The sequence below is a fragment of the Lonchura striata genome, chromosome 5, assembly GCF_046129695.1.
Source record: "Lonchura striata isolate bLonStr1 chromosome 5, bLonStr1.mat, whole genome shotgun sequence".
NCBI lineage: Eukaryota > Metazoa > Chordata > Aves > Passeriformes > Estrildidae > Lonchura > Lonchura striata.
The window spans coordinates 18,379,858-18,403,754 of record NC_134607.1 but is presented as its reverse complement, the minus strand read 5'-3'; the positions used below and the strand labels follow the sequence as shown (position 1 = coordinate 18,403,754).

Genomic DNA, 23,897 nt, shown 5'->3' with positions numbered 1-23,897 from the left:
TTTTTTTCTTTGAAAGTTGATTTTTTTCTTGCTGCTGAAAATCCCTTCAATATTTGTTTCTTCTGTTGAAACTGGAGAGCTGTACATTCCTTTCATTCCAGCAAGCTTTTGAAAGAAATGGCTTAGTAGGAATGAATCTTGCCTCCTTTTGTCCCACACACACCCCCAGCAAAACTGTTCCCAGCTAGGCCCAATTGTGTCTCTCGTGGTAGCAGAATTGCAGACAGTTCCATGGCAGTAGAGGTCACAGCAGGACTTCAGACCAGGGGAGTGTGTCTGTAGCAGTAACTTTGAAAAAGTGATGTGAAAAAAAAAAGACACCAGAGAGGCCAAAGTTTTACAAACGAATTGTAATTCAATCATCAAAATGCCTGCATGATTGTACATTAGAAAGATCAAAATTCATTGCTACTCTCTAAATAACACTGGGGTTTTTTTATAAAGAACCATCTTGTTTCCAGTTAAAGTGCCACTGCTTTTCTTGGAGGTACTCTAAAATATATATATATATATTTATATATTTGAAAAGATGGGAAAATATCTCAGCAGGGTTTGAGTTCCTCCAGCTTATCTGACTGGAATTCTGTTGCTCTGTTTTAGTGTGCTCCCATTTCTTCTTACTGGGAGCTCTAGATTTGTCTCTCCATTTTCTATCTAGCTTTAAACTTTATGTAACATACAACATTTCCTTTTGGTGTAGAAATGTTACATGTTGCTGCATTTGAATTACCTGCTAAAAGCAGCAAGGAGACTGCATTAAATGTGTCCTTTCTACCTCTCATGCCCTCACTGGATAAAATGCACTATTTTTTTCAGCATTTGGTGCCTCTAGTTTGCAAATCATAAGGATTATTCTTAGCATTCAGAATTTGAGGGAGTGTCTGCAGAGAGCTCTCTACTAAATGGGAGATTCAGTTCTCTTTTTGTGCAGCTGAGATTTGGCAGTTTGATCCAAGTTCATGCGTCTCATTCAAAAGTAAATGCAGTCATCTTACTGCTGTGTTTTTTTTTTCACTTGCCATTCTAGCTAAATTACTTGTCATAATTACTGTGTTGTCTCTTCTTTTTCTTTTATGTTGTCAGGCACAAACAGAGTGGGTAAGTAACCAGAGCTGGTAGTTGAGTAAAAATATGAATAGGGGTGTTGGGATAGCTGCAATTATGTCTTAAGGATGGAAGAGTTTGTCTCCTTAGTCTAAGAAAACAAAATTGCTTTTGAGCTATTGAAGTATTAAAAAGTCTCAGTAACACAAATTATAGTAATCCAGCACATTTTTCTAATTTTTTCCTCCCAATTCTTTCAGATTATTGAGGAAAACATCACTGTGAAAGAAGCAAAACTAAGGCAGCTGTTGGTCCTGAAACCAGCTTTTTATAAACAAGTTGGAAATAATATTAGAATTAATGTAGAATTAATTGACTGGAAGCCCAAGAAAAACATGAGCTACCTGCAAAGAAATACAAATATTTTGTTGTGAACTAGTGTTTTCTCGGCCAGGATTGAGACATGGCAAACATAGGGCAGGAGAAAGCTGACGTTGTCTTTGATGTATAACACATCTAGTGATAAAACAAGGATTTGTGTCCTCTGATAGCACTGACCATGTTACAGTAACCAACCTTACGTCCATCCTTCTGTACTCTGCTGCTTACACTGGTGGGTGTAATGAGTCATCAGCAGCATCCTGGGTTGTCCCCTCTGGGATACAAAAACACTGTGTGAAATCTATCTCTAATTGCATACTCTGGCATAGTTATGATACCAATGGATGAGTTGAAGAATCCCATTGACTTTATCTGATTTTGGATGAGGCCTTATGCATCTTGGCTGTTGTATCTCTCGAGGGTGCAGGAAGCAGTAGCCTTTCTCTGTCTCCAGCTGTATTGGTTTTCAGGTGAAATCATAGCTTCCTAACATGTCTGTTCAGTTAATGGTTTCAACTCGGGGAGCAGTGATGAACAGTAATCCTGGCATGAGACCTCCATGGACTGGGCGTTAAAACATGATCTAACCAGTATTGGGGTATTAAGTACCTCTCCATTATTTTTTAGCCTCAGCTGAATTATTCTGAAATCAAAATTTCATTCATGTAGTGCCATCCAATACCTTTATAAGAAAGATTTTCTAAATGTGATTAATAATGTAATATAAGAGCTTTGAAATGTGAAATTATGCTTATTCTCTCTGTCAAAACTTCTTCAGGACCTCGTTCTTATGTTGGGTTAGAAACCATTTTTTTTTTTTTTTGTTTTATGTACACAGTGCTACACTGTTCCTGACTTTATCTACTTTTCTGCACTTCCATCTTGGTTTATAGACAATGTGTATTTATAGACACATCGAGTGTAGGCACACAGAGAAGATTTAAAGGTCATATGCAGCTTATGAGTGTTCTTTGTGTACATCTTTTCTGCAAAAAGGAGTAATATATGATGTTACTGTAGAGTCTTACCAAAATTTTTCTGTGAGATTTCGGTTTTACCAAATGAGGTTAAGAACCCTTTCAGCTAAGAGGCCCCTGCCAAGCACTTGTTTATGTGTGTACAAGGAAAAGTTATAGATGAAGTTATAAAAATTCAGAGGGAATGCTCAGTGTAATTGAAAATATTGGGCCTCACTAACCAAGTAATACAAAAATACCCTTACAATTTTATGTTGGAGGTCAGTGATCTTGAGAGTGGCTGATAGAGTGAAAAGGTGAGGAAAAAAAATGACTAATGTTTGGGGAAGATGGATCCAGAGGTTCAGATTTCTATTGACTACACAACTGCTCCAAGGGGTTCACACTCACTCCTTAATAGATCTTGTGCCCCTCTCTGTGAGAGGCAATGCTTGCACACTTGAGAGATGCATGAAGATGGAGCTGTGAAGATGACAAATGGTTAAGATGATATAAATATCTACAGAAGAGAGATGGATATGTTTCATTTAAGCTCTGTGTCTTTCAAAACATTTGTGACACAGAGGTCTTGAATGGAGCTGTTCACCTTCTTTTTTAAGAACAGTTGTACAAAGAAATCACATTTATAAATCATGCACGCTTTTTATAAATGTGTGTTTGACAATGCTTTGATAAATTTTAAGAAATAGGAATAGGGATTTTGCTTAACTTGTGGCCAGACTGCTTTCCAGCCCAGAAGTAGTATGCTTTGAATATAAGAGTATTATTGCTTTCTTGTCCTGCTCCCTTGTTGTGCTGGAAGAGGGAAGCAAAGGAGCAAGACATTTACTCTGACCTTCCACAGAAGATAGGATTCACTCCTTCAACCCTATCCAGCATTACCAGCACGTGTTGCAACAGGATCACAGCAGGGACTATTTTATTTCCCTTCCTTGTGGTTGGATCATGTTGATCAATAATGGATTCTGTATCAGAATTAAATCGGATATTCCTCCTGATTTGAATATTGAGAACCACATCTCCTTATTATAAGTCTGTGGAAAGATGTGGGTATGTCCCTCAACGTTGAGTTCCTTCACAAGGAGAGTCACAAGTCTTGATCTCTCATTGCTTGTATTTCATGGTGAAAAGCAGTTTGAGAATATGTGGCTTTATCACATGGATAAGACAAAAGGTTATTTTGAAAGTTTTCAATAGCTTTTGCAAGCCTCATCTGCGTAACAGTTTTTGATTTAGGTCTAACTCAGGAAAAAAATTACTAAATTACTGTGCTTAACTGCAAGTCACTGGAGTGATCCTGTAGGTTTCAAGTCTTGAGGAAGATGACCCATTTCTATTGAAGTAATTAACTGTTGGCAGGACCTGGGTGAAGTTCCATGCATATTGGTTTTCATAATATCTTTTCGTAATATCTTTTGCTGATTGTATTGGTTTAACCTCTTCAACAAATTACAACATGACAGTATTTATGCAGCTTGCTTATTATTATGTGAATTATTTATCCTGTCACAGAGAAAAAAAATCTGCTTTAAAAGCATTAATCAGTAAAATGTCTGTAAAATTCTTTGATTTTTGTTTGGATTTCTAAGGGGTTTTTTGTTGGTTCCTGTATCACTTCTATCACTTAGAAATGCATTTTGCATTGAGACATCTTTCATTGCTCTTTGAACCCCCATTTGAACAATTTGGATCTCTTTAAGTACTGATAAGAGGAATCATTAGCAGAATGTACTTAAACAGCTTTTTATGCAATAACGTAGGTTGAGATTTTGGGGGTTTGCAAGTGCCAAGAGCTTGATTTACAGAAATAAAGAATGACAGCTCACCTTCTGGAAATATAATGGGAAAATGTTTATAATTTGCAAACCACGGGGTAAGCTTGTTGTACACTAAATGTGAGTCAGCTGGAAGGCCTGTAGGGCAAATTAGGCACAGATGGAAAACAGGGGATAGTTTTGTAGCACAGCATCTGTAGAGCTTAATGTGATAACCCTGGCAGCACTGCTTCACTCTGTATTGGTTCTGATGATTTAGGACCTCCTCAGACCAGCAGTGGAAACGAGCAGCACTCCTCAGCCTCTATCTTTGAACACGTGGATAGGATGTCCCGTTCCTCAGATGCCAGCAGACGGGTCCCAAGCAAGATCCAGCTGATTGCCATGCAGCCCATGGCAGCACCTCCGGTTCAGAACTCCGTACTCTCCGACCGGGTAGCAGAGACCAACAAAATTAATAAAGAGGTATTTTTGAAAGTGCTTTGCATGTTTTTGGAGGATTGTATGTCTAGCCAAGTGAAAAATATCCAGTCTCTTACAAGGAGTTCCTTGTAAATTCCTTGACAAGTTACAGGAATAATTTGTTTCCATCCAGAGGATTTATCTGACCTGTTTTTAAGAGATGCCTAAACCAAAATTTAAACACTGAGTGAATCTGATGGTCAGGATACCTTTGCTAACCTGATGGTTAGCATCCCTTTGCTAGTCAGCAGGACATGACTTAAAGACAGTTGTGCTAGTTAATGTATGAGAATTGAAACATATGGCCCACCTTAGTTTTTATTCTACACTATTCTTTTACTTTTCAGGACTCAGCAAGTTAGTTATTAAAAATAAGTTTTCTCAAAACATTCTGGGGTGTGAATTTGCAGCCCAGTTCAGTGCTTTCAACTTCTAATGTGCTTACTTGACAGTAAACATAAAAAATTTTCTGCTTTCTCTGAGGCTCATGTTACTGTAAGCAGAATATGAGCATGCCTGGGGCATGAGGAGGGGAGATGCACAGTAAAACCACATCATACACTGCCTGACAGTAGCACCTACCTGTATCCTGGTTTGGTGTAAGATGACATTTTTTCACAATTCAGAGTGGAAGATTACTCAAACCTGTAACTGAATTTTGATTAGTCAAAATTGTAACTTTGTCAAGAATCTGTAAGAGAGAATCTGAAGAGAGGCAAATATATATATATATATCTAGGATACAGAGGCAAGAGGAGCCACAAAACAGAAATCTGTATGGGCAGAAGACATGATTCTAACTTGAGCATAAAGAACAAGTCTGACTTGTGTCCTATATATGCTTTCATTTTTTTTTTTTGATTTTCATGAGAGACTACACAAAAATCAGTATTTTTTTGGTTTTTAATTTGCTGATGCTGATGTGTTCCAGAACTAGTCCAACACAAGCAGAGCAGTTGTTGCTACATAATCTGGTGCTTTAAGTGTTTACCTGTGATAGAAATTATTTCAGTAGCTTTTGGGCCAGGACTTAAACAGTGTGGTGTTACAACAGCTTTACCCATGTATCCATGAAATTTGAAAAAAAGGTAGGAGAGAGGCATGAAAAACTCAGCCTCCAAGATGATGTAGAGCTGATAGTGCCATATTCATCTGGGGATCTGGGCCCTTGTGTTGCTGCTGTGTTCCTGCATAGCATATGGCAGCCTCTCATGCACAGTGGAGGCCCTGAGGTACGAGATCAGTTGGCTCTTGAAGTTCTTGCTTTTTATGTGATGAAGGTCATTAAAGGGAAAGGGTGGCAGATTTTAACACTGATCAAATATCAGCATTATGTTTGCCTAGCATAGCTAACTACAGACTGGTTAATCTTACCTTTTCAGAGCGGTGTTATGTCTGGCAGACAAGAGGAGTTTTTTGTCTTCCTCCTGCCTTTTATTAACAAACTGCCACTTGCCTCTAATTGCACCTGCTGTGCTGGCAATCGTGCTGTGTATAATAGTACATCTACCTGCAGAGACAATGGGGAGACTGAAATATCCAGGAAGGAAAGTGTGCTCATAAATTGTGTGACTTATTTTAGTCCTTCAGAGGTTTGGGGGAGGGAGGCAGGGGCAGCCAGAGAGGTAGGGAGGAGAGGTTTACAGAAGAGCAGCAAAATCCAGTTTGCAATATATACAACTGCAAAAATATTCCTCCCTTTTTTTTTTCCCTTCTCCTTCCTGAAGATACAAACAGCCCTGAGGCATAAATCCGAGATCGAGCATCACCGCAATAAGATCCGCCTCCGTGCCAAGCGTAAAGGGCACTACGAGTTCCCAGTGGTGGATGACGTGGTGGTGGTTGACTCCAAAGAACAGCACAGAATATATCGCAAGGCACAGATGCAGATTGACAAGATTTTGGACCCTGGAGGCAGTGTGCCTACTGTCTTCATAGAGCCCAGGAAGAGGTAGGGATCTCAAAGATGGAGCTCTTTTAGAGTCAATATCCCAACTACATCAAAACTGCACTTCTTAACTGTCAGAGCTGAAAATCATTTTGATCACTAGTTGAATTTTACTTATCTAGGTGAAAAGGGTTGGCTTGTTTTAGACACACACTTATTTCAGTATATGCCACTATGTTTTGATTTCAAATTATGTTTTTAGAAGTTCTCAGCAGTGAATTCTTGATAAATAAGCCCAAATGTATGAAAACAGTCTTAAAACAATTTTGTATTTGCTCTGCCATTTGTTTGAATAATTCTTGTGTGGTGTAGAGGGATCAAAATTGCAATATCAGCACTAAAAAAGAAACCTGCAAGTAATACATATGCAAGTAATATAACCAGCAAGTAATAATTTTATAAAGCAGGAGTGGGGGAGGGAAACATGTCAAATAAAGAAATCCTTGAACAGCCTAAAAAAGCATGAAGATTCTGAATATTAAAGGCAAATTCACAAATCAATGAGATTACCCAGAGGGAATACATAAAAAGGTTATAAGGCACATCTGTCAGCCTCACAGATCTGCCTTCCTGGCCTTGCATTTGCAGAGAAAGTTTTCCCTGGGTTTTGTTACGGCCTTATGAATAGAGGCACTTTGTTCCTGGAGCACTGGTGCCCAGTAGATGCTTCTGCACTGATAGAAGGAAGGTAGCTTTTCTCCAGGGGTATGTATTCCTCAGCTGGTTTGGCTGGTGGGGTCCCCTCTTTATCAAGCACAAAGCCTTTTGGGCAGTGTGATCTGTTCTGCAGCTGCAGATGTGTCACACGTTGGGCTGGGGAGCTGGAACATAGGCAACCTGGACAGCTGAATGTAGGAGGGAGGTGACTCTGGAGAGAATTTAAGGAAATAATGGTATGTTTCAAAGAGTTGCCAATGAGTGTTATTAAGAGAAGCTTGAGGAAAGAGATTTGAGCTACCTAATGCGACTGGCATGGAAAACTGGGAAAGGGAAGAGAAACGGGACTTAGGAAAGGATGACTTGGAGGAAATGGGCAGAGGAGTTCAACCTTGGGAAGAAAACTTTCAAAAATAATTGTGATTACCTGATTACCTCTCTCTCTCTCTCTCTCTCTCTCTCTGCACTTTTTGGTTTTTTTCCTGTTAAGTTCTCGTGCAAAACGTTCTCCCAAGCAGCGCCGTCGCCATCAGATAAATGGGAGTCCAATTGACGCCGAAAAGGACAGGTTAATCACAACTGACAGTGATGGGACATACAAAAGGCCTCCAGGAGTCAATAATTCTGCATATATTGTATGTATGTCTCTTGAATGGCAGGAGTGTTCTGATAATGATGATAGCTGTGACATTGGCACATTTTTGGCCTTCTGTTTATGGTCCATGTGATATGGTTAGTTTCAGTCATGCAGTTAGCATGTAAATCAAAGTGAAATAAGGATTTCACTGACAGTCCGTCATTTTTAAGCAGTATAATTCTGCCGAGTATTCCTTGATATTACAGAGGCCAAGAACAAAAGCCTTGTTTTCATTAATGCCACTGTATTATGCACATGAAAGTGTGCTTGACATGTTCCACAATATCTTGAACATAGTTTCACTCCAGTCCAATTTGCTGGATGTTATATATTCATATATTACAGCAAATTTCATCCTTTGCTCTTACAGAGTGGAAGACTCGGGTCTTTTTGTGAGAAATTTTCTCATCTTTCAAAAGCAGCAATCAATTATTAATGATAGAGAAACACGTCTTTGTACAGTAACTTGAAACAATTCTAGTGCAATGTCTTGAAAATTAATTTTGTCTCACATCTAAAAAAAGACTCTGGAGAATACTTCTGTTCAATCATATCCATGTCACAAACAGTACTTAGGCATCTTTAACCACTTCTAAGCAGATTTCTTGAAGCCAAATGCTAATATTGGAAGCCCCTGGACTGTTCTTATCTTTAAATATGGTTTCATAATTTTAAGAATTTCACTGTTAGCTGCATATGTGGTCAGGTGATTCTGATCTCGATTTCTGCAGTTTCCCTTTGCCTTCAAATACGAGTGTGATGATTTTAATGTGATGCTGCAGTAGAATGAATTATCATCAGAAGCTGTTTAATTAAGACATGGCACACAGCAGGCTCAGCCCCTTTGGCATCTGCACTGAGACTGCTCAGAATGCTAAGTTCCTAATAAAGTAGAGGCTTGTGCCTCTTGATGACTGATTTTGCAGTCTGCATGCAGTGGTAAGAATGAGCTCTGATAATAAGTCTGCTGCTGTAAAGCTCGTTTAATTTCCTCTCACTGATGAACAATAAGCCCATGTGGTAAGATCCCAGGTAATAATTATGATGCATGCTTAAGGTATTGCTGCAATGAAGCACTTACATGAATCCCATTCAGGTGATGCACCCAAGTTCAACCACTTAGTTCCTTAACAGCTTCCTTTCTGCCTTTTTCTAGGAGGTGATAATTGTTTAATGTTACTGCTGAGGTGGTCAGTTATAAGCTAAAGACTGAATTAATTTCTCAGAATTGCAAAAGCTGCAAAGAAGTCAAAGATGTAGGCAGAGCTGATTGGTTTTTTTCTGAGTGGAGAAGTGCTCTCTGTATGACTTCATTACGTGCTTGCAAACCACAAGATTTCTGTTATAGCTGAGTAACTCCTGCCCAAAGCTCTGGTGCCTTACCTGAGATCAGAGTCCTTCCGATCACACTGAATGAAATGCTTGAGCTGCTGGTGTTACGTATGTGCACACAGCAGCAGGGAGGGTAAGGGCAGGTGCTGCGGTTCTGGCCGTGACAGTGTTGCTCAGACGGAAAGCCCACAGTTTGGAAGCTGGCTAGATCTCCTCTGTGGCTGCCCTTCACCTTCCTTGTTTCCTCCAGTCCGACCCCGACTTGCCTCCCGAGCCGCAGACATCCTCCTCGGCGGACGTGGGGAAGTTCCCGGGCTTGCCCCCGCACCCAGTGTCGCAGTACGTGCCCCCGCAGCCGTCCATCGAGGAGGCTCGGCAGACCATGCACTCGCTGCTGGACGACGCCTTCGCGCTGGTGGCTCCCAGCAGCCAGGCCGCCAGCTCCACGGCCATGCCTCCGCCCGGGGTCTCGGCAGGACAGCCGGTGAGCAGCTGCTGGGCAGGGATCGCCTCCTGGGCCAGCTGGGCAGCAAACGGCACGTTTGGGATGCAGTCCACAAGGCATCTCCGGGCAGGGAGTGAGCGCTGCTTGAGCTCACTCACGGCCGCTGCTGTTGTGCCCTTGCTGTCAGGCCTGAGCACAAATGCGGAACGTTCCTGGTACAAGAATTCAGAAATCACCGTCACAAGATGGTGAACTTGCTTTCTGAGCTGTTTGGTTTGTTCTCCCTTTTGCCATCTCAGCCACGAGAGTTTTCCTTTAGGATAATTTCAGTTCTTCTCAGTTAGGATTTTTCACAAGTCAGTCTTGCTGTGTCTGGGAGTCAAAGTTTTTTTTTAATATGTGTGGTAGTTCCTATTTTGACAATGAAAAAAAGAAAGTATTTGGCATAGGTCATATTTTTCATCAGGATATCCAAAAACTTTCAGGAAGTGAGTGATAGGGAAGCAGTGTTTCTGTGTATGATTTTTTTTTTTGATGGAGCAGTGAAACACATGGCTAATCCTGTAGGTCATCTTAAGTTCTGATGAGTCTGAGCCCTGTGTTCTTTCTGCTGCAGTCTGATGCAGTTTGAGGTCAAAAGAGATTTCCAAATGGAAAGCTTGATTTTTTGCTAAGTAGACATTGGAGCAGCTCTTGATCTTCTTCAAGTGAGAAAAAGTATTTCTGAAAGGTTTTTAAATTAAGACTCAGATCACAGAAGAGACTGTAGCTGCTGTAGCAGTGATTTCCAGATCTTCTTGTGTTCCTTTGTTTCTAAAATTTAAATTCTTATGGCTGCCATCAAGTCCTACATCCAGGCTTAGTGATCTCTGCTATTCATCATTTAAAAGGCTGACCATGGAGTTCCAAGGTATGAATTTTGATTTTAATTTGGTGGTTTTTTTTTCATTCTTCTGACAGAGATACATGGAATTTGGAATGACTCCGCCAACAGCACCAGGTCTCCTACCGAGGTCAGCTTTTTACTGATCAAATTATCATTTATTATTTTCCTTGCAATTACTCCAGATTTCTTACTGGCGCTGGTATATTATTATGCAAAGTACTGTATAAATGAGAAGTAACAGGAGTCCAGATCCAGCCTTGTTATTTATTTATGAAGCATAAATGACATATGCATGCTGTATGGAATCCAAGCCTCTGTTTAAAAGAAATGTGTTTCTAGCCCCTCAGCTATAGCAAAATCTTTCCAATATTCAATAAACCACTGAGTATGAGCTTTTGGAGAACCTGAAACAGTTACTCAGATGCATGTAATTCTCCCAATACTCTTGCTTTCATCTTGTTTCTGTATCCTCGGGGCAAACACTCACTCACAACAGCTTTCATATGACTAACAGATTCATTCTATTTTTAATTGAGTTGAGAATAAATGACAGAGCACAGGGACCCTCACAGAGAAAGTCTGCCTTGCAACCCTATTATTATAAAATCAGGGGAAGAACAAATTTTCCATCTTCTCCTGCCCTTGCTGCAGGAGAATTGTTTAAAGGGGAGACTGGTTGTCCAGGTGATTGTTAATTTCACATTTGGTTTCTGTGTTTTAACCACATATGAAGTTGGTCGCTTGAGTCGTGGTACTCGCTGGGGTGAGACAAGTCTCACCCTCTCCAAGCTGCTGCAGCCAGGCTGGTACAGTGGTGGTCTTGTGCTGCTCTTTCATTACCTTCTTAGAGCTCACCATATGAGATGAAATTGCACAGCTGTCCATGTCATTCATTAGACTTCACCTGAAAATATCATTGCCTTGGAAACTTCATGGTAAAATAGCTGTGAAGAACTTTACTTATTGTTCTGCAACCTGATTTTGAGAAGACCAAGTAGAAAAGGAGGGGTTTCTAAGCATCTTGCTTAGTTCTTGGCTGGAGGTGACAGTTTCAGTGTGTGTGGAGTATGCATGAAATGGCACACAGTATGACATGTGGTGTGCTCTTTGTAATTTAAATTACCTTGAAGATTATGAGCTTTGAGACTGCCAGTGTAAAGCATAACCTTATTGTTTGCTACTGAGGAGATTCTGTCTTTGCCAATTACATATTCAGGGGAAATGTGATAAATTAATCATGACAGTGCTGTAGTCCATATTAATACACCTGAGCAAGATAGTGTCTTTACAATGTGTTTTTTGTTCAGAAGTTTATCATTCTTTGGCATAGGCAGCCTGAACTTATGTAAATTGCAAAAGTTCAAATACTGGCTTTGCCAGTGTTAGCAGAGTAAGTTAACAATCTGCAAAGTCATTGATCTGAACAGAAAGAATTCTCTAAGTTTTCATTAAAAGAGAAATCTTCCTAAAGCTTGGTCAATAGAAAACAAGTTGTCATGGATGTGCAATGGTAGTTATTCTCGAAATCTGAAGATAATGATAAACAAATTGATAGAAGCAGTGCACCAGCTAGAGGAAGGAAAAATAACCTGAGGTCAGTGTGATTAGGTGGCATGTATCAATGTCATAGTCCATTGGGTTAAATATCCAGTGCATGGAATACCAGTTGGGTGAGCATAGTGTTCTCTTCTCTGTAATAACACCATCAACATCTTTAATGGGGTAGAACCAACCTGGGGAAAAAAATTAAATGTAAAAGACCTAGGTCACGTAACAGCTAGGCAGCCATAAAGGCACAATGAATAGCTTTTGCCAGAAAATGGGTATTGAATCCTGCAACAGAGATAGATATACTACAGTGGATTAGTGGTGTAAAATTGATTCTTGGAGCAGTATCTCCAAGACTTAAATGACTGAAGATAATTTTGGGGTTTTTTTGGCTGTGCAAAAATTGAAAGCTGAGTTGCAGTCTGGAAATAGGAAGGAGCACATGAAGGCCTGTATGATACAGGTGCAGAGCTGTATTCTGCTTTTATGCTCTTATGTTGATATTTGACTTTATAGAGAAGCTATAACTATCTATTATAAAGAAGACTGAGAATGTGAAGCCTTATTAAATGCGAACCTTTCAATGCAAACACATCAGCAATAAAGACTTTACTTCCCGTCCTCTGAAAAATTGGCACAAAAAGAATACATTTGCAGTAATGTTGAGAAAATATTTTCTTTAGACAGCATCAAAAAACCGTAGTAATTCATCAGCTTCAAAATTCCAGCTCAACACTGCAGGCATAAAGGGCCAGATGATCACATCTTTTACTGATTGCAGTGATTAACATAACAGAAGTGATATTGTTAAACATTACCTACCCATTGAAGCATTTATTTTAACTAGCTTGTGTGGTTGGAAATGGTTTCCTCTGGATCTGCTGAGTGGACAAGTGGAGATTTTACGTGAGGGAACTGGGGAAATTCTAGGACTTCCACAATGGGATTGTTACAGCTTGAAGCCCTTTAACCTCCTCCATCTTGTAATACTGCATGCCAAATAGCTGCTACTTCTATTTACAATTACTTGTTTGTACTTTATTAGGCAGTTTATTATGTCAACTTTCTTTGCTATCTGGCTGTCATATGAAGGTGGGTAGTTTTCCAAATAAAGCACAAGTCAAGAATAATCTAAACTAGATGCAGTCACAGGATTTTGCAGTAAAAGAAAGGGGTGTAAAATTGAGATCTTGAGGAACAGGATACACTGCAGACTGTAGGTAGGCTAGGAGAGCTAAGATGCTATTTTGGTAAAAGGCATGGAAAACTCATCCCTAGCCCTCACTTTGTGTAGGTCCATGTGCCTGAACCTGGCTACTTGTCTCACTTTGCTTCATTTCCACTCAAACAAATAGTGAAGTTAGATGGATTACAATTTGTTGTTAACTCTTTTTAGCAAATATATAATGTCACTACAGCACCAGCCTGATGGATAGGAAACATTAATTTCAATATACACTGCATTTCTTCATATGTGCTGATGACAGCTTTGAGTCATTTCATGAATCTTAAAGAGCACAGTTTCAAAAACTTCCTGAAAAATGATCAGAATACTTTTTGAAGTATAATTGTTCACAAAATACACATGTAATGCAGCTTATGTTTTGGTTTAGACCAAAAGTGTGTGCCTAGAAACTCTTTGAGTAGAGTCAGCTTTGTTGCTGAGGTAAGGAGCTACATCACTGCTGAAGTCTTGCTTTTCTATTTTTTTTTCATTGAAGATACTTTTTACCCCCAAGGGGAAAACAAGATCACGAGATCTGTGAACTTTTTTGTCTGCATTGCAATGTAAAAAACACTAATGTAAAATTTTGTTAAAACATACTCTTCAGATGTAAATATTTTCCTCAACTTTGAAGGTTACAATTAATTATTAAAAGGCATAAAAATCCACTGTGCAAGGCACACCTATGTTATTGTTTCTAATTAGGGATTTCACTTCTTTTCATCTTGACTCCTTTTCCACAGGCAGAACTTTGGGCCAGGTTTTCTTCAGCCTGCAGAGCTAATGCATGGAGAGCAGCCACCCCCTGAGGTTCAGTATTCCTCCAGGGGGATGTACTCAGAGGAAATGCCATCAGTGGCACGGCCACGACCCGTTGGAAGCACTGCAGGTACTCTTCACTGAAGCTGAATATGCAGTAAAATAACTGAGCCTCTGTCTGCTCTTATACCAAGGTCACTATTAACACACCATTCTCCTTCAGCTGCTGCATGTGATATGTGATCCTTGTCCTCGATGCCCAAAAAAAAGATGATCACTAAGTGAAGTTAACGTTACTTTTTGTAGGACCTTGCAGAAAAAGGAAGTGCATTGCCCCTTTTTTAGTATCTTACAAGCACAGGTTATTACAAAGTGTATTTTCACAAAACCCCATTCTCTAAGAATGGAAAATTCTTTGGTTTAGAGATTATGATGTATGCTAACTTGCCATTTTGAACTCCTCCTTTTGTGCTAAATGTGCTCATTTTTGCATCCAAAATCAGCATGCTAAATAGCAAAATTGTTTAATACTTCTCTATGCCTGTGTTTCTTATTTCTCTTTGTAGAATTGTATGCATTAAAGCAGTATCTCTTCATCTTAGATTGAATTATCTATTTCTACTGTCCCATATGAAATCACCTTCCCTGATTTGGTTGAGGTAATTTTAGTAGCAGTCACCAATGCTATCATGAATAAAATGGTAACATCACAAGGCAGCTAAGCAGCAAACACTTCTAAGAATAAAATATTGTATTGCTATACAAATGTTACAGTTAATTTTCTCCCAGATAAATATTTTCTTCCTGAAAAATACTGGAAATACGATCATATATCAGAAGCCCAGTTTTGATGGTTGCTCTCATCTCTCTGTAAATGAATGAGAATAGTAGGAATGTAGTAACTATTATAGCTTAATGATGGTTATTTTATTCTCTGAGTCACACTATTGTTTACATGTTCATATGTATTCTACTTTAAAGTTTGGAGGTACTTAATATATTTCATTTCTGTCCCTCAGCATAATTATGTGTAAATACCAAACTTCTCAAATATTGGGGAGTTTTGAGAGAAAATAGGGAAGTGATCTAACTGTCCATCACATAAATCACACTGTTGCTGTTGTCTTTTTCTCCCCTTGTGTACATACACACAGTTTTATGTATCTCTGGGTTAAATGTTTTCATTTCTAATGAATAAATAAAGTATTAACAGTAATTTTAAGAATAAAAACACAAATGACATTTCCCTGTGGGAGACAATTAATGAAGAAGGAAAGCTGGCATGTTGTTACATATCTCTTGCAATTAATGGTGGCAGCTATCCTTGCATATGATTGAAAGCAGCAGGAAGGAGGGAAGGGAAGGAAGAGGAGAAAGGAGGAGGTTGGCTTTCAGGCTGGAAGGAGATACAGTGTGTTCTGACCTTCTCTTAGTTAAGGACAGCATGGTTTAATATTTAAGCACAAAGCAAAGCTGGGAGAAGCACACTCTTACGTACTCGTGTATTTTGTTCTTCAGAGCCACACCACAGGAGGCAGTCTGCAGAGTTAGGGTCTTGCCAGTGTGATGCAAATAAGGTGTGCCACAGCAGCAAATGTCCTCTCTCTGCTGCTGAGTAATTGGCATGAAAGCATTGCCAGAGCTTTCAGTAAGCACTGTTTGGAAAGGGCTGGCATGTTTTGGCATGTTTTTGGAAGAAGTAGTCTATGTCAGAGATGTGTGTATCTCAACCTCTTCTTTCAGTGCAGTGCCATGACATGCATCACACATCAACTGCACAAAATGCACATAACTTTTCTGCCTTTATTCCACACTGACAGCCTTCTTTCTGCTGATTTTTATTAATTGCACAGAAACAGAGCTCCATTATCTTCTTTGTCTCCTGCTTCCAGCAAAGTTTTATGTTATCATATGTCTGCCCTGCAAACTTGACTGTGTATGAAGATGAAAAAAAAAAACCAATATTTGCTTTTAAGGTTCTCAGATACAGCACCTCACTCAGGTGGGAATTGCTAGCAGGATCGGAGGTCAACCAGTGGAGATCCCCTCAGGCAGAGCAGGGCATGGCCAGCCGGGGGGGCCAGGGTGGCCCCAGTATCGTGGAGAGGATGAATGTGCTAGGCGAGATGCAGTGAGTACTGTTACACATTTGCATAGTTTCCAAAGTAGTGATTTGTTTGGGTATTTTTTTCTTGCATTACTGTTTGGAACTTTTTCCCTCCCTGGAGTACTTTCAGTTGCTTCTTTGACATTCTTTGCTTTGCTCTTCGAACCCTTGTTAGCTCCTCTGACTTCTGCTTGCTGTTCTTTCACCTTTGCTTCTCTAAATGCTTTCTCTCATTTTACCCTAACTTTTTTTTTTTTCCTTGCTTGAGGCCTTCACCCATTAATTGCAGTTCATCCAGTTCTGCTTCTGAGCTCCAGCAGAGGTGGATACTGCTTTCCATTCCTTCTTTGAAATATGCCTCTCTATTTTGAGCTCATTGTCATTAGAAAACATTGAATTGAATTGTCCCAGGCTACCATCCTATTTTGTATGTATATCTTCTGTATCATTGCTAACAGCAGGAGTCAGGGCAGCAGAGAAAGGTATATACTTGCACATAATATGAGAGATGTTTCTAAACAAGTTCCTTTCCTGGCCTAAGTCAGCAGGATGTGCTAAATGAACACATACTCCTTTACCTGTGTTGCCCAGGCAGCCACAGTGATTTCATGTTCTTGACAGCTGAGCTTCCAGAGACATTTCTGATTCAACCAGATGTGTGAGGTTGAAGATAGTATATGGCCTTGCCAGGAGAGAGACACTTGCCTGCTACCAGTCCCTCTTTGGTGCATTTGCATCCTGGAGCAGACTGACCTGTGACAGGTTTATTGCAGTACTCTTGAGAGTGACACCTTTATGCTTCTTCTTTTGCTTCTTAGTTTAAACTATCTTTTTCTGGTTTCTTCCTTGAGGAAAGTGGGATCTCCTCCTTTTGCATATTTAGGGCAGTGTGTGTTCACACTACTTGACGTTATGTTGCAGTATTGCATGATCATGGCATAGCTTTGCAGAAAAGAAACACAGCAGAATGGGCTTATCTTTAGATTTTGGTGAAATTGAGATGCCTCCACTCCAAATTAGAGGAGCAGCATGAAGTTTTGAGAACTTGGTGCACTGCTTGATACTATTCAAAAACTGCAACCATTAAAGCTGAAAGATCTGATTCCCTAATTTAATGTGCTTTCTGTGCTTGAAACTGTGGCATTTGAATGCAAGATCATAATTTCAGTTTGCATCTAAAAGAGCACTTGCATGAGAGATCTTAATGTCTCGAGTTCCATTTTCAGAGACATCTCTGGGTTACCATTTATTGACCTTTCTTTACATTTGTCTCTTTTCTGAAAATGGCTTTTCTACATCTGTGGGCATGTTCCTGTTCAGGTCATTTAAATCCAGGCTGTTTTTCTTTCGATTCATCTCATTTTAAAGATTTCCTCGGCTTTGACAGAACTTTTGTTTACTGGTTGCTGCAGTTCGTATGTTACTGCAATGTGATTTTTTTTCAGTTTGTTTTTAAAGAAACGGGCAAAAGGAGGAGATCATGAACTAAAACTTATCTGAATTTGCTGTCTTCCAGTTGTAGGGGAGCTCACGTATTGCCTGAACTTTCTTTTTCCTTTGAGCATTCCTTTTTTTGAAAGGATTCTTCCCATTAAAAAAAAGGCCAGAAAAAAAAGCCTTGGTCTTGTAGCTTTCTATAGTTAAATAATTATCTTCACGGTTTGGATTTTTTCACAAGGACAGGGTTCTAAATTTCACTTTCCTCATTTTAGCAATGAGGCTTTACTTAATGATGGTCATGTTCCTTACGGTACACTATTCAATTGATCCTATGTAAACCTTGTCTTACTGTTCCCTTATTCTGAGCAAGTTTCTGAAATTAAACTCTGCATTTAGAAAGATTGAAATCTAGAGCATTCTTCTTGCACACAAACTGGAGAGGGATCTGCATATGTCTTCCTGCAGTAGTGTTTTTCCTTACAGTCTCCTCACCCCGTTATTCCTGAAGTCAATACCTGATTTTCTGCTGGAACATGACCTCTCACTTGTACCTCCCAGCCCAAAGCCAGTGTGCAGGGTGCCATCAATTCACCTTAATTATCCATCCAGAAAGCCCAGTACTCATCTGAGCAGCAGAACAAATGAAGTCATTCTTACAGATGGGCTCAGTGTCTTCTATATCTGCACCTCCCTCCACCACCTGCACCTCCTACCCATCTACAGTCCCCTGGAGCTTTCCACTGTTCTCCCAAGCCTTCCTGCAGGTTTCCTGTGTTTCCCCAAAGATACTCCTACCCTTTCACTCTATTTTTCTACTCAGCTGCCCACTCTAGTGTCTCTAAAAAAATCTCACCAAACTTAGTTGTCTCTCAAGTCCCCAGGATAGGCCCTGTGAGATCCATGCTGGCTAAGAGATCCAGCAGAGCACAGCCTAACTTGACTTTTCTGTCATTCAGAAGCAGATTCAATGATAACAAATAAGGTTGTAACAAATCAGATAATGTCTAATTAGCTACCTCGTTTTGTGAATTTTATGTATCTGTTCATACATTCATATATACACATGTATGTCTGGGTATATATTTATACATCTGGTTCAGTTGAAATTGGCCAGAGTTCAACAGTTTTAAATGGAGATTAACAGATGTACACTTACATCTCATAAATCTTCATTCCTTAACAAGGAAGATTCAATAAAGATATTTTTTTCAATTGTTTCATATTGCTGTTAATTATCCAGAAGTTTCTAGATAAAAATATAAAATGTATAGATATTATATAGAACTATATATTTTTGCATATATCATTTTATATAACATATCTTTGCAGTGTAAAGAAGTTTAAAAAAAACAGAAAAAAATATTTCAGCCTTTTTGCTCCTGTTATTTTGCTGTTGTAGTTTAGTAGAGGTTAGGTTTCTAAACCAATGTGGTTTTGAAATTTAACAGGCCTGTTTAATTCTGATGTTATATGGGAAAGCACAGAAACACACATTTTTCTGAGCTATATAAGAAAACCATGAAAAAATTAGATATTCTTAGATAGTTAAGGAAAACTTGAAAAACAGCCTCTGTGGTCATCAGACTCCCTAACTTCCCTTAAGAAACCATTCTTATGGTGGTAATTTAGTGTGCAGTGTGAGGTAGGAGCTGAATCACATAGTACATAGTGCATTTTAATGTGAAAGTAACCTGAATATAATTTAGGTTGCTGTTAAGACTCATGTATCAAGGAGTGTTTCCTTTTAATATTTTTTATGTCATCTCTTCTCTATAAACCCACAGAGTACTTGTCAGGTTTGCCAACTCTAGACTGCACGTATGAATTAGTTTCAGATTTCACTGCCAAATGAATAATTCTGAACAGTCAGGAGACCCATTCATTCCTTTCTGATTCTGAAATCACCTCTCTTTTACAAGAAATAAGACAGGATGTTACTTGGAAAGCCTTCACTTATCATTCTTCTATTAAAGCTTATCTTCCCCTTAATCTGTCTCCCAAAATTAACTGTATTAAGGAGGAGTGTTGTATGTGAGCTGCACAAGAGACCCAGAATCTATTATTAATTCTACTTTATACAAAATGGCTTAAATTTTATTCATTTGTATTATGAGAGATGTTAAGGAACTTGCTCCCATGCATTTCTGTGTTCCCTGCACACCGCTGCCACTGTCACTTCAGGTCTCCCATATCCTTCCCAGGCTCTGCTATGTCGTGTCTTCCTTCCCCAACCCCTCACTCCCAAATCCTCTTCTAGCTGACCTTGCTGTCCTTTCTTCCCCCATCAGGCCGCTCTCTCTGCTACTCCTTAAGGCTTGTTCCCAGACCAAGGTAGTGCTCACGGACTTGTGGTGGCTGTGCTGAAAGGGGTCCCTGAAAGGGGATCACGTTGCTTTGCTCCCCCCTGTGCATTCCAGTCCTCTGTGTCCCGTGTTTCCTTCAGGTTGTCTCCCAGCCTTCAGCAATACAAGGCAAGAGGCAACACTTGCTTCAGGGTTGTCAGCTAGAATCTGGATTTTCAAAGTGTGCCTTGTTTGTGTCTGTACTGGGAATTGCTGCAGTCGCACGGTGTACTGTAAATCCATGCTTTGTTTCAGTGTAAGCAGATTGTCTTGCAGAAGGATGAGCCATAAACTCAGGCTTCTGTTCTCTGTCTCTTGTTTTGTTAGAAAGTGTATGTTACTGAACAAAGGCAGAATAAACTCCTTCCTGCCCTGAAACAGTGATTGTCCCCTGAGCTGAGATAGCGTTTTTCAGATATTGAGTATGGAAAAATCTAATTTTTCAAACCCAAGTAGTTTTCTTCTGCTGCTTCTTCTGTTGACAGTGTTTTCCTGTGCACTGGTCAGTCACAAGGTCCTCAAAAGTGTACAGTCTGAACAGACAAAGCAGGCAGGAAAAGGGAAGGTGGAAATTCTAGTATCTCTGCTTATAAACAGTGTGGAGAAGTGACAGCCAGGGAAAAAAGTGATTTGCCTGCTATCTTTTAGGAAGTTGATGGAAGTGAATGGTAAGAGAAGCCAGTTCTGTTGACTTTCAGTCCTGTGAGGTTTCTCACCACCTCCTTCCATTTCAGTTCCTAAACATACTATAGATTGGAAAGGGGGGTCTCTGAACTTGAGGCAGTCCAACAATTTTGTGTAAACCTGTTGTTTTGTGCTCCATAAGAGACATCACTCATTCATTTAACAGAAGAGCCGTTGCAGCAGATATAAGCATCTCCATGTTGCTTTTCCCCCCATTCTTTGCCTTTTTGCTTTCTTGTCTTTTCTGGGATAATCATGTTTACTTAGAAAGTAACAATCATGGTTTCTCCCTTTTTCCAGACGCATATGCATGGACACCAAGAATATTCCTCCTCACCAGTATTCCAGATGCCGAGGACTTCAGCCAGGCAGCCCTCAGCACCTCCTGCTCAGCCTCCACACAACAGCCTTCAGGGCCAGGGCCTTTGCTACACCACCAGTTCCACTGAGGACCTCCAGCCAGGTCACTCATCAGCCTCTCTTATCAAAGCAATTAGAGAAGAACTTCTGCGACTTTCTCAGAAACAGACAACAGTGCAGAACTTCCATAGTTGATTTAGCATTCCGTTGCAAATCTGCCAGGTATCTGCTTCCTATGGAAGCAAAGACTTAGAGGAAATCAGCAATGTTGTTCTCACAAAGGAAGGAAATGCCACAGCTTTTTTGACAGCACTCTGGAAAAATCAAAAAAAGGCAACAAAATGAGAATAGTAAGGAGAGATGGGGGACAAACAGAGAAAATCATCAGTGTCATCACAAGTAATATTAATTAATCTGCTAATATGACAGTGCTCCTCTTCTCTCCTTACCCTCATTCAGGCCAACACATAAATAAAACCATACATCAAGAACTCGGTACTCCAGCAACAACAACAAAAAAATGACAGGAACTATCTCCAAGAATGATAGACTCCTTTTTCTAAGGAAGTAGGTGAAATTTTTAATGAACTGAGATGACATTTTGCAAGACATTACAAGTATTCTTATCTCTCCAGTGCTTATGGGGAACTGGTTTGTGTTGCTGTTCTGCAGGATTACAAACTGTATCAACTCAAGGGTCTTGAAGGTCCATTCTCACATAGGATTCACTTTGGTTGTCAGGAACAATGGGACTGCTTAGAATAAAGTCTTTATGAGTTACTTGTATTAAACTGGAATGATAATTGTTACAGCTCTGTGGTTCCGAATGGAGCTACCCTCTACACTCTTCCTTGTTTTCCTTCTGGTGCTGAAGCTTCAAGTGTTCCTTCATCTTCAATGTTTGCAAAGTGAAACATTGGCCTTGTATAATTAAGAAAATATTTGTAGACTCATTCAGGCTGGAAAAAGAAAGCAAAGCATCCAAACAGAAAGGGCTTGTTATCTAATTTGTTTAAAAATTACTGAAAACTGGAAGGGGAATACTCAGCCACAGTTGAATTTGGGGAAATGTGTATGTATATCTGAAAAACCATATTTGCATACTAAATGCTCTTGCAAGACCAGCGATAAACTATTGCCACTCTGTAGTTTGCTTTGTGGACAGAAACCAATCCAGCCTGACTGGTACAGGGTCACCAGCATTATGTTATAAATTGATGTCCTAAATCATTGCTTATGTTTGGATCTGAATAATTTTAGTGGAAGTCAGTGACAGTTTAGAGCATTAACATAGGCTTAGATTTGCAGTTTTGAGACAGTTTCTATATTTATACTTGTTTCCACTGTCCCTTTGGACAAAGGGTAAGCATTATCCCCATGGTAAGAATGGTATGTGCCATGGAACTGTTTGTCGCTGGTTTTTTTCAGAGTTTTTATTTAAAATTAGCTATGAATTTACTAATATTGGCCATTGCATAACTGTAACTTACATAATACACATAGACATTTTGCTTAAGTCACGATTGGTTGAAGTGTTTTCATTTTCAGGTCAGAGTGAACTACAGCCGCTGAACACAGGCACAGAGATGGAGGGCAGGCTCAGTGCTGGTGAGGAGACCTGGGAGCCCTACCCTAGGGCAGTGGGCAGCAGGAGAATGAGGTGCTGCAGTGCAGACACGAGCAGATGGCAGTGGTCAGGGGTCTGAGGACAGAGATCTGCCCGAGAGAGCACTGGGCAGCCAGGCAGGGGCTGCATTTGCCTCGCTTACTGAATGGGGCAGAAATGGTCGTGGTGAAGTACAGGTGCCATAACACCGGTATGGCGTGGTGGTCCTTGGCTACCACATCTGCTCCTGGCTCCAGCATGGTTCAGTAAGGGCAGCAGGACTAACTCAGACTGAAATGAAAACAGCAGGGAGGACATGGTGGAAGAAATCCCCTCCATACCTTATTCACAAAGTGTGTCCATCATACTCGAGACTGAAACCAAAACCTCAGTTGCTTGCTGAGGCAGGAAAAAAAGGTGGTGTGTTTCCCTCTTTGCTAGAAAGCTCAGTTATTTTTCTATTTACCTATGATCATCAAAATGCTGTATGAAACTGTTTTGAGTGACTTAGAGTAATGAAGCAGTGTAAATTAATTTCCAGTTCCCTGGCCTTTGTGTGAAGTCCTCATGGGCACCAGTTGAGGTTTGAAAGGAATCAACACCAGCATGGTTGTAACAGCAGTACCAACAAGTCACTATGATTTGAATTTTTTAAGTTTTTTGTGTGATAATTCTAGGATAAAAATAAACATTTGTTTTCTGCCAGCTTTGTAAACATGAATGTTGCCAATACTTCTGCAAAATGCCAGGTTTTGAAGAATGAAGAGTGTATCAGGCAGTGTTCATTTGGTCGTTTTGACAGCACTGAAGACTGACTGTTGCTAAGTGTTCCCATTAAAACCATCTCTTTCAGACCTCATGTTCAGATTTCTCCAGTTTAATTTTGTAGTGAGCTCAGAAACTGATACTTAAAATATTAGCACATTACTGTGACTTCATTTCAAGAAAATGTGGTCTTCTAGGAGGTAAATTAATTTTGTCTGGTTCCAGCTATTTAAGAACAATATGTTCTCTGTGAAATGAGAGCTTTGAAATTTAGAGGTACTTAAGCCATTTCTTAATAATTTTTTTCCTTGTGATGGTGATGCTGTTGTGAAATGCCATCTTTTTTATATTTGGATATGTGTCATTCCTCTTTTCAGTCCCTAATCTTATGAAGAACACAGGACAAATATGTACTTGTAAATAAAAGAGGCTTTCTGATGAAGGAAACCCTCTTGGACCTGATCTAATGTCCAAAAAATTGGTATGGCCTAGTCTGTATCCTCATATAGGAATTAAA

At 39.8% G+C, this 23,897-nt stretch overlaps 1 protein-coding gene across 7 annotated transcripts in view; it reads left to right on the top strand.

Moving 5' to 3' along the window:
• The window catches only part of KIAA1549 (KIAA1549 ortholog), a 140,898-nt gene extending 117,424 nt beyond the window's left edge, over positions 1 to 23,474 (top strand). For 2 of the 7 annotated variants that reach the window (XM_031507962.2, XM_021536569.2), the window contains exons 13-21: positions 1,084 to 1,098; positions 4,437 to 4,642; positions 6,367 to 6,590; positions 7,735 to 7,879; positions 9,464 to 9,697; positions 10,619 to 10,671; positions 14,061 to 14,206; positions 16,053 to 16,207; positions 20,950 to 23,474. In XM_031507962.2, the coding sequence (XP_031363822.2) occupies positions 1,084 to 1,098; positions 4,437 to 4,642; positions 6,367 to 6,590; positions 7,735 to 7,879; positions 9,464 to 9,697; positions 10,619 to 10,671; positions 14,061 to 14,206; positions 16,053 to 16,207; positions 20,950 to 21,204 (1,433 nt within the window). In that variant the 3' untranslated portion in view covers positions 21,205 to 23,474. Of the gene's footprint in view, positions 1 to 1,083; positions 1,099 to 4,436; positions 4,643 to 6,366; positions 6,591 to 7,734; positions 7,880 to 9,463; positions 9,698 to 10,618; positions 10,672 to 14,060; positions 14,207 to 16,052; positions 16,208 to 19,911; positions 19,955 to 20,949 lie in introns of all 7 variants that reach the window. The other 5 variants (XM_021536598.2, XM_077783365.1, XM_021536583.2 and 2 more) reach the window with 4 other exon arrangements.
• The last annotated feature ends 423 nt before the right edge of the window (positions 23,475 to 23,897 follow it).